Source organism: Balearica regulorum, chromosome 2, assembly GCF_011004875.1.
Source record: "Balearica regulorum gibbericeps isolate bBalReg1 chromosome 2, bBalReg1.pri, whole genome shotgun sequence".
NCBI classification, from domain to species: Eukaryota; Metazoa; Chordata; class Aves; order Gruiformes; family Gruidae; genus Balearica; species Balearica regulorum.
The window spans coordinates 129,901,797-129,912,820 of NC_046185.1; the positions used below are offsets into that span (position 1 = coordinate 129,901,797).

At 42.5% G+C, this 11,024-nt stretch overlaps 1 protein-coding gene across 1 annotated transcript; it reads left to right on the forward strand.

The window, feature by feature from the left end:
* The first annotated feature begins 79 nt into the window (after nt 1–79).
* On the forward strand, nt 80–9,625 carry FKBP14 (FKBP prolyl isomerase 14). The gene is made up of 4 exons (XM_075745903.1): nt 80–561; nt 2,325–2,476; nt 6,815–6,942; nt 8,434–9,625. Exons 1-4 carry the CDS (start codon nt 365–367, stop codon nt 8,590–8,592), a joined length of 636 nt encoding a protein of 211 aa, XP_075602018.1. The 5' UTR covers nt 80–364; the 3' UTR covers nt 8,593–9,625.
* The last annotated feature ends 1,399 nt before the right edge of the window (nt 9,626–11,024 follow it).

Consider the following 11,024-nt stretch of genomic DNA (forward strand, 5'->3'; position numbering starts at 1 on the left):
CTCTATTGTGTGAGTGCTCCGCAGGGCTCCCTCGCTCGCTAACGCTCGCTTCCTGGAGCTTCTCCCTTCAATTAGCGCCCCTCCCACGGAACTCTGCTGCCGATTGGGCAAGCTGAGGGACGGACAGGGGCCTGCCCCAATGGGCGACTGTTTTTTCTGGGCGCGCTCTGAGGCGAGCCAATCAGGGGGTGCTCATCCAGCCCTAGGCCGTCGGAAGCCGGGAGCTGCCAGCTGTGTGGGCCGTTGCCACGTCTGCTGGGCGGGCGCGAAGTGCCGTTGCCGCGGGGAGCCGCGCCGCCAGGCTCGTAGGCGAGGGGTGCGGGATGGCGGCCCGGTGAGGTGAGGTCCTGGCTGTGGGGCGGCGATGGCGGCGGCGCTGCGGACCGCCCTGCTGGGCGCGGCGCTGGGCTGCGCGGCCGCGGCGCTGATCCCCGCGGCCGACGTGAAGGTGGAGGTGCTGCAGAAGCCGTTCATCTGCCACAGGAGGACTAAGTGGGGGGACATGATGCTGGTTCACTATGAGGGTTACTTAGAGAGGGATGGCTCCATGTTTCACTCCACGTAAGTAGTTCTTCTGGCAGTGCTTTCCTGAATCGGGACCCCTCACAGTGGCCTGCAATTCATCTGTGAAATAGATCTGTGAGGAGCGTTTTGTTGTGAAACAAATAGGTCTTCATCTGTGAGGAGTGTTTTGTTGAGGGCAAGTGGCTTTTTATTTTATTTTTTAAATTACCTCTCCCTCCCAAAACTTGTGTTCACCTGTGTGCAGGGAAGCAAAAGCAATGGATGCATTTTAGTAGCATGCCCTAGATTTTATTCTTTATTGAATTAGAATAGCTCAAATAACGCTGCATAAACTTGTCTGTGGGACCCTTTCCACCACCACCTATTTTCAGAAAGTTTGGTTTGCCTTTACACTTGGACAGTTTAGGAAGCATTGACTCACAATGCTGTTCAAGGTGAAGACTAACAGTAAAGCTTATCTGCTTTCCATTTACCAGATCGAGGCTACAAAATAATTCTTATTTAGGTTTTGTTTTCTGGTTAGTCTGTAGAAAGTAGAGCCATGTGGTGTCCTCTTTTGCAATTTAGACACAGGTTTTGGTATATGATCTCAGTGGTTTAATAAGTCTTCTGCTTATTCATGCTATGCATGAATTTCTATCTGGTTTCTAAAGCAAACTTCTAGGAGAGAAGTCTGACTCTCTCTATGTGTGTGTGTATATATATATATAGCCTTCCAGTACTGGCAGCACAATGACACCTTTTCATTACTGAAACGGCATATTCTTCACCTGCCCCCGACCAGACAAATCGACATACCAGACCTACTGTAATGCAAGTAGGAGGAAGAGCCAGAAATTCGAGGGAGTCTGCTAAGAGTCTACAACGAGCTGCTAATGTTGCCTTTCCTGTAAAACATCAATGAAGTGTTAATAGTGGGAGATAGTGAAATCCTCAAGTATCTGTAGGCTATGTCTGAAGTTTACTTTTATGGAACTTTTTTTTTAAAAAAAGAATATTTTGCATGTTCGTGGTCCTGCAAACAATTTAAACTAAAATCCCACTAATTTTCTCTTGTAGTTAACCTGCCTCTCTAAAAGGAGCTCTAGTGACACTCTTGAGTTTTTGCTGCTGACTAACTTCTGTAAGTGCTCTGTTTTCTTGTTAAGTACCTTTCCTGCATGACTAGTAGAGCTTTTAAAGTTCTGTGTCTGTCAGTAGAGTGAAAGTAGTCCTAGTGTACCACCTGGTTAAATTGGAAAAGGAGCTTGTCTGCCTGTTTTAAACTTGAATGTTTTGCATGCATTTGTTTCTGGGTTTTCTAGGCTATCTGTTGTGTAGTTAGTTTGGTTTTTTCCCTAATGGCTGTTTTGGAAGAGAAGTGGCTGATTCTTCTGAGCATGTTATAAGGTATATTGTAATCATGACCAAGCTGTTTTTTGATTTGCAATTTACCAAAGAATATGCATGGCCTTGAATGTAGACTTTTAAATAGAAGTGCTTTTCTAGTCTGATCAGTTTCAAAGTGGAAATAGGTGATCAGGGAAATATAGGTGGGCATCCAAGTTGCTCAGTGTTGTCATAAACATGCTACATAGGTGTTTTGTTTCTTTCCACTTCTTCAGGAAGCTTGTCATGCAAGGCATAAGTTTTAAAGTCTTTAAAACTTAAGTATTTCATTTAAGAAATACCGAAGTGCCGTGTAGTGGTGTGTTTTGGGTTTTTAATTTTATATCTAGGCTGTGAGCATCTTCCATCTGCTCTGTGTGCCTTTTATGGAACTCACTGTCTAAAGACTGTTTTATCATGTTCTTTTCCAGGCACAAGCATAACAATGGTCAACCTATGTGGTTTACCCTTGGCATAAGGGAAGCTATCAAAGGCTGGGACAAAGGTTTGAAGGACATGTGTGTGGGAGAGAAGCGGAAGCTAACTATTCCACCAGCCCTTGCTTATGGAAAGGAAGGAAAAGGTAAAGCAGCTGAAGCCCTTCCCTTTAATTGTTTTTAATCTCTGTATTTTACTCTTCTCCTTGGCGTAAGAGGTTAGCAAGCTTTCAGGCTTTCCAGGCTGATTCCATTAAATAAGAAAACCTGATGGAGTCAGGTGTTCTTTCTCACAAATTTGCTTTCTGCAGAAATAACCATTAAGTGGTTCCATGGTGAATGCAGGGTGGCAGGGGGTGGGTGGCAGGAAAGAATTGATGGTAGCTGCTGTGCTGTATGCTCTGAGTGTCTTTTCTGTTAGTGCTGTGCTCAACAGTGCTCTGCTTTTTTTTTTTCTTCTTTTTATAGTCAAGCTGGAAATGGTTGCTTAGGTAACAGTTGGCTTTTTAGTTGTTGCATCTGTGTTTGTGGTGATACTTCATGAATGTGCATGTGCAAGCCTCGTTTGTTTGCTGGTTTCTTTTAGAGCCTGAAGAAACTCCCTGTGCTGCTGCCCAACCAGTTCTTAGCTGATATAGTGAAAAGTCACTGTTTACTTCTCCATATAGGGACACTTATTTCTTTCCTTCTTTTAGCTGTTTTCAGTTTGGGTACTGGTCCCTCTTATCCATAGTAAGATATGCAGTTATGTGGACAGTCCTGCTGGCATCTACTGAGAATGTGTTGAATGATTTACAGACAGATAAAAGCATGGTTTGTAGTCTTTTCTCAACCTGTCTACTGCTGATGGTGTTTGGGCATTTTTCTTTCAAACATTTCCAGATTCCTATTTTAAAGGGAGGGCCAGATCTGCAATTTGCAGTGACATGAGTGACAGTTTGAAACATGCAGGAAGGTTACTTTTTCTGCTTTATGGAGTTTTAGTTAGCTGTTGTCATGACAAAATATTCTAATAATTGCTAAAAAAAAGTTAACACAAATGACCTAAGGTAATGCAAGGTTTCAAAGCAGAAAGGATAAATGTCTTGGAACATATAATCCTTCCTGCTACTGTCCTCTCCCACTAATCTGAGACTGGTTTAGGAATGAGGAGTATTTGCATGTCTGTATTTTCTAGCAAGTAGGACTGAACATAGGCTAAGTAGTATGCTGTACTCTCCTTTCTTGAGAGTATCCTTTTTAAAACATGTTTTTCTAGAAGCTGTGGTTTGGGATTCAGGAGGTAGTATTAGAAGTAATTGTGTTTCTAGTAGAGAACAGGAAATTGTATAGTACCTACCAGAAATAGGGCTATAGCTTGATATATCCTCACTAGATACAGTTGACTAACTGACCACAACTGTAAACTTTGCCACAAAGATACTAAATGTGGCAATGCTCATGTAGTCATCACAGGCCTAATTGCCTTGATTAATATGCAAAGCACTACAGTTGTTCTTCAGAGACTTGCAAGCCTCACCTCTCTTTAGTGCAAGGTTGAACAAGTAAACACTGCTAGCTGCTGTAAGAAATTACTTGCTTTAGGAAAACTTTGAAGTATTTGAACATAATTATTTTGCTGTTTTCAAATGCTGCCTGTTCTGGTTTTGACAGGGATAGGAGTTAATTTTCTTCCTAGCACTAGGTATAGTGCTGTATTTCTTGGATTTAGGATGAGAATGATGTTGGTAACACACTGATGCTTTTAGTTGTTGCCAACAGTCAAGGACTTTTCAGCTTCTCACACTGGCCTGCCAATGAGAAGTTGGGGGATGCCCAAGAAGCTGGGGGTGGGGGGCACAGCCAGGACAGCTGGCCCAAACTGGCCAAAGGGATAGTCCATACCATATGATGTCATGCTCAGTATATAACTTGGGGGTTGACTGGGAGGCGGTGCGGCTCAGAAACTAGCTGAGCATTGGGTCCCAGTGGTGACCAATTTTGCTGTGCATCACTTGTTTTGTGTATTCTTTTATTATTATTCTCTTCCTTTTCTGTCCTATTAAAATGACTTTATCTCAACCCAGAAGCTTTACCTTTTTTTCAATTCTTTCTTCCCTCCAACTGGGAGGGGGGAAGTGAGTAAACAGCTGTGTGGCTGTTCTGGCTGCCTGCAGGGTTAAACCACAACAATGCCCTTGAAGACAGAGTTATTCCATATTCTTCATGCTTTCCTCTGAATGCACATAATTTCACTAGCTTACCACCTGGTTGCTTGCTGTCCAACTTGAATGATGAGTCAGATGCCTTTTTCTGTAACAGAAAAGTTACCTGTGTTCCAAACTCTGAGCAGGTCACTGTGCCTTGTATTTCCAGAAGTTTCTGCATATTTATTTATCCCAGAAACCTATAAGCCCATTTGTTGCTGTACCTCAGGGTGTATTTAACACCATAGCTCTAAAATAGTAGGTGTAGATTATTTTTTTTCCCTAACTTCTTAAGGCACAGGAATATTTCTTTGAGGTGCTGCCATCCAGTATAGAAATATATTTGCTCCTTATAGAGGAAGGGGCTTAATAGGACCAAAGTGGTGCGCTAAAAGGTCTTTGACAGTAGCTTCAGCCGTTAGTGTGAAGGCATACACACCGTTGTAAAAACTAGTGCCTGATACACTGAAATCCTGTGGGGGGGAGGTGGTGGCGGAGTAGTGGTCTTTGGCACTATTAAGAAGTTATCAGTCTGTTCACCTGCATCAAAAATGGAATGATACCAACATGTGTCTTTTGAGCAGACTTAGATACTTAGTTTTTTCTGTGTTTGGAAATAGCTCAGTACTTTGTGTGGTGGCAGTCCAGAGGCAGCTATGGGATACTGATAACATTGCTGCCCTTCTGTCTTTCTCTGCAAGAAGAGTTTTTCCAGTGGCAGAATAGCAGGTACAAGGTATCAATTGGCAGTGGAGAGGAATTTGGAGACTGGTGAAGTTAATGGTGTATCAGGAGGCCTGAACTCTACCTCTCTGGTACTCTGTCCATTGGTCTTGGCTGTGTTGCAGTAGTGGCCACCTGCCTGGCTGTGCAGTCTTTCACTGTGTGGTGGGTTGACCCTGGCTGGGGGCCAGGTGCCCACCAGAGCTGCTCTATCACTCCCCTTGTTCACTAGACAGGGAAGAAAGAAGTGTAATGAAAAGCTTGTGGGTCAAGATAAGGACAGGGAGAGATCACTCACTAATTATTGTCATGAACAAAACAGACTGAACTTAGAGAAGAAATTCATCTAATTTATTACCAAGCAAAACAGAGTAGAGGAATGAGAGATAAAATCAAATCTTAAAACACCTCCCCATCTTCCCAGGCTCAACTTCACTCCCGGCTTCAACCTCTGCCCCCCTCAGCAGCACAGGGGGATGGGGAATGGGGGTTACACAGTCAGTTCATCACATGTTGTTTCTGCTGCTTCCTCATCCTCAGGGGGAGGACTCCTCTCATTGTTCCCCTGCTCCAACATGGAGTTCCTCCCACAGGAGACAGTCCTTCATGAACTTCTCCAACGTGAGTCTCTCCCACGGGGTGCAGACCTTCAGGAGCAGACTGCTCCAGTGTGGGTCCCCCATGGGGTCACAAGTCCTGCCAGCAAACCTGCTCCAGTGTGGGCTCCTCTCTCCACGGGTCCACAGGTCCTGCCAGGAGCTTGCTCCAGTGTGGGCTTCCCATGGGCCACAGCCTCCTTCAGGTGCCTCCACCTGCTCCGGCGTGGGGTCCTCCATGGGCTGCAGGTGGAATCTCTACACCCCCTCATCCTTCCTCCATGGGCTGCAGGACGACAGCCTGCTTCACCATGGGCTGCAGGGGGATCTCTGCTCCGGTGCCTGGAGCACCTCCTGCCCCTGCTTCTGCACTGACCTTGGTGTCTGCAGAGTTTCTTACATCTTCTCACTCTTCTCTCTGGCTGCAAAAGCTCTCTCTAGCTGGTTTTTCTCTTTCTTAAATATGTTATCACAGAGGCGCTGATTGGCTTGGCCTTGGCCTTTGAGCCAGTTGGCATAGGCTCTATCAGACACAGAGGAAGCTTCTAGAAGCTTCTCACAGAAGCCACCCCTGTAGCACCCCCCCCGCCCGCTACCAAAACCTTGCTATGCAAACCCACCACACACTGTTTTCCACTTGCACTCTGTCTGGCTCTGGCCAGGAAAAAAAGGATTCAAGAGCCTTGTATCGTAAACCTGTGATGATTACTGAAAATGAGCTCTTAGCAACACGTACTAGTCTAACAAAACTAGTTGCATCTAAAATTGTGTGTGCTATAAGGGCTGCTCAGGGTCCAGGCTACACTCTGAAATAGTTACGCTGATCTCTGTTACAGATACTTATCCTTGTTAGTTCAAATTGCCAGATGTTTTGAAAGTAGTAGGATTACTGTAACATTGCTCTGACACATATGGCTTTTGTTTGGTACTAAATACATAGTTGTGTTAACTTTTTCTCCATGTTTACCATTTTGGGCAGGAAAAATTCCACCTGAGAGCACACTGATTTTCAACATTGACCTTCTAGAAATTAGGAATGGACCAAGGTCTCATGAGTCATTCCAAGAGATGGATCTTAATGATGACTGGAAACTGTCGAAGCAAGAGGTGAGTGAGTTGCCCGTCTTGTGAGCAAACCTAACAGGATGAGATAGTGCAATGGGAAAGATAAGCTTAACTTGTGCTTAGATACTTCCGTAACAGGATCATGTTAGATCTTTAGGTACTACTGCGTACAGAGTAACTCTGCAAGTGAAATGCACACTATTTAAGAGTGTTTAAGGCAATTATTTATTGAGTGATGCACAGTGTGGCTAATTAGGACTGAGTTGTTAGCATAGCTACTGAACTGATACGCCCATCATGAATGGGAAGACACCCAAAAAGCTATTGCTGATCAAGTGGTTATTAGTCATGTGGGGAAGGGTGAGTCTATGTTCTTCTCTGGAGATGACTTTCAATGTTGCTGCCTTCCAATTCTCTGCTTTTTTTCCTTTGGAGTTTTATGCCTTTTTGTGTTGGTATCATTGCTGCTGAATGCTCTTGAACTACTATTCCTGGCTTAACAGTTAAGGTCCTGTCTGTGCTTTGTCTTTCTTGCATGACTTCAGCTCTCATACTTTCTTACATCTTAAAAATAGTGGAGGTTTTCTTAGTAAAACTAAGCCAAAGATGCACATCTATGCTGCACTACACTGAGCCCTGCATCCCAGCAGAACTGCTGGACTGGGGATTCAAAAGTGGCCTCAGAAAGCTGAGCTGTAGGCACATGACTGATGTGTGCCCCACATTATGGGACATTTGGATGAAGGAAAACATTTTAGAAATAAAACCAGACTCCAGGGCTTTGAGTTAGTTGCTGATTTACTAATAAACTGGAAGTAGAAATTCATCTGCTGTAGTTCTTGTTATACAAGCAGCATCTGTTTAATAGGTGGCTGTGTTGGTATTGATATTATTGTAGAAGGCTCTGCTACTTAAAAAACTTGGCATCTCAACAGTTAAACCTTAAGCTCAGTAAAAATGAGACAATGTTGTTCAAAACACTCCTCACTATTAGTAACTAATTCAGTGTAAATAACTGTTCAGTAGTTTGTTTAAAAGCTACCTTGAATCTTTGACCCTCAAAATTTTGAGTTGTCTAGAAAAATCTTTGTTAATGTAATTCCCATTAGAGCAGCAAATGCTAAGATTGTGGATGGATTTCTGTATAATTTGGGGTGGCCATTTACATCTACTGGCTTGTCAAAGTGTTAGGATGTGAAAAAGTTGTTTAGGTGTCTGATCAGTTAGTAGCTAATAACCCCTGCCTACCTATTTATACTTTGTAGACCTCAGATGACAAATTTTCTTGGCTCACTTTTTTTAGTCAGATGCCATAAAGGTATGGCAACTGATTTGCTAGTTTTACTGTCTCCAAAGAGTCTTTCATCACTGAATAGGGCTGCAGAATCAGTCAGACAAGTACTGTTTTCGCAGTGGTATAGGAAGGAATCTATTGTCCAATACCACTATCCTGAACATAGTGGCCCCCTCGTACATTACAATAATCAATTCTTTCATAAGCCTAAAAACATTAACTTACCTTTTGTTTAATAGGTGAAAATTTACTTGAAGAAAGAATTTGAAAAGCATGGAGCAGTGGTAAATGACACCCAGCATGATGCTTTGGTTGAAGACATATTTGATAAAGAAGATGAAGACAGCGATGGGTTCATATCTGCAAGGGAATTTACATACAAGCATGATGAGCTGTAGACAAGGGTGGCATAACTTTTTTGACACAAATGGCAATGACTTAGACTACAAGAGAACAAGACAGTTGTAATTCTGTGTTTTGGGGTTGACAGCTGCTGTTGGCTAAGAAACACTCTTTGTTTTATATAAAAGAATTTCTGTTCATTATGTACAAAAGTTTTAAACTATTTTAAAGTATGAAAATGTACCTCCTTTATGCAGCAAAGACTTGCACATCAGTGTTTTTTAAATTTTGTATTAACTTATTTTTCAGAAATGAAACAAACTTTCCAGTTATCAAACATTGTGAAAAATCCAGTTCAGTTCTTTCTCTGATTTGTGTGTGTGTTAAGATCAGTTTCAGTGACTGTTTATATATATATATAAACTTTTAGTCTGTGGCTTAATTACTTGACCTTCCTTCTTGTGTGTCACTGCTTGAAAAGCAGTGTGCTGTCCTTGCTTTTTTTGCAGATTTTTAAAAGCTGTGCTAGAAGGCATCAGCATCTCTATATACAGCTGAGAAAATGATACAAAGCTGAATGAAAAGAATGACTATCCTGTGCTGATTTTGCCCTTCTAAAGGGAGGGCACTACCAACTATGCCAATAATTGTCAGTGTTTTTCTTTAAATTATGTGAACAAAGTAGGAGTTAAATGCCAGACTCTCACTTTTAATGTTAGCAGCATCATAGGAAATGTCTGTAACTTGGAAAAGAGCAAGTTATGCTGTAGTGCAGAGGTGGTGTCCTTGCATATACCCACATAGTTGTTTTGAAACTCAGAGCTTGCATTCATGAAGAAAGATCATACCTTTATCCTCTCAAGTTTTGAGGGAGATCTTGAGTCAAATGTTAGAAGTATGAAGCTTTTCTCATTTGCAGAAGAGCATTCTGACAGGAGGATCAGTGTGGTCTGAAGAACAGTTTGCTCTGGCTTGCCTGCTTTGCAACCGAGTTGCAGAACTTGTTTCAGCATTGCCCTTTTGCAGTATTTTCACGAGTAGCATACAAGTGATGTGAATTTTAAATAATAAAGTGACTTTTCAGAAAAATAGAGGCATCAGGTAAATGTTGTGATGTTGTGTCTTTATGAAGGTGGAGACCGTGAGGATTTCAACTCCATGCTGTGTTTGTTTGCACTGTGTCTGGAGAGGAAGAAACATTTTGCGATGTCCATGGTTTCTTAATGAGAGGACAAGGTATCTCGGGGAAGGAATTAGCCTGTATTCTGGCACCACTAATTATATGGGTCTCTGAACACAGTATTTGACTTGAGAAATGTTGCTCAAGGATATGGAGGGACACAAAGTATGAGATCTAGATTGCTGTGTTGTGCTAATCCTTAACAATTGCCAAGTGAAACTATGTTCAAGGTTCTTGATGCTGTAGATGAGCCAATGTTGTTCCCTGCCACCTAGTGTTGCAAGTAAGTATTAGAAGACTGCTTTATTGAACAGAGTTCAGCTGCGTATAGACATTACAGATCACTGTGAATAATGACAGTTGCAGGGGGGATTATAAGTGAAGGTATGTAGCGGTGGGGGTGTTTTGTTTTTCCTCTAGCATCTGGCATTTTGTGGCTGATGGCCTATGTGATGTGGAATTGTGGGCAAATATTTTGTTTTCAGTAACCTTTAGGTCTTTTTCCTCGATGCCATCTAATTTTCTTGAACTCATTTATACTTTTGCTTCCATAATGTTTTGTGGCAGTGAGTTTCACAGTGGAATAGCGTAGGAAAATATTTCCCTTTTGTTTTTAGGCTTGTTGCCTGTCCTGACTCTTGTATTGTGAGGAAATAATGAATAATCATTACCTATTTAGCTCTTACTAGTCAGGATTTTGCATATTGATATTTTTTCTCATCATTTAAAAAAATCAAGCTTGCCTGACTTCAGCTCTCCCAAGCTTGCTTGCATGTTCTGTGCTGATGTCTTGATTTCTCCTACAGTCACCAGAGCACTAGGCACCTGGGGCCAACTCATCACACGCACGTCATTCATGTTGTATTGGGATAGATGCCTTATCAAGTATTAACTATGTGGGGAGCCTAGGCAATTAGCATAGCCTAGGCTGAGGAGGGCTACTAGAATATGAAGTTGACCCTTAAGGCAATCTTGCCTAGGATGTGGGAACTGGCAGGTACACAACCAACAAAAGGGGAAATACTGTGTGCGCGCTGTTGGGAAGAGCGGGACAGAGACTTGCATTGGGTCTGTTGGGGCTTTAAATGATTGTTTGCAGGGTTTAGCATGTTTTCCTAACACCTGGCAGGGTAATGAAAGCATAAAAGCGTGAAATAAAACTTAGCCCAGATTGCTGACCAAATATATAAAAAGTTAAGCATAAGTAATGGGGTGCCAGTATGTGCCTTCAGTAAGGGGCAACTGTGGTTTCCTTTGTATTAAATAGAAGTTTGGAGTTGGTGAATGCTGTGAAATGTACATACGCGT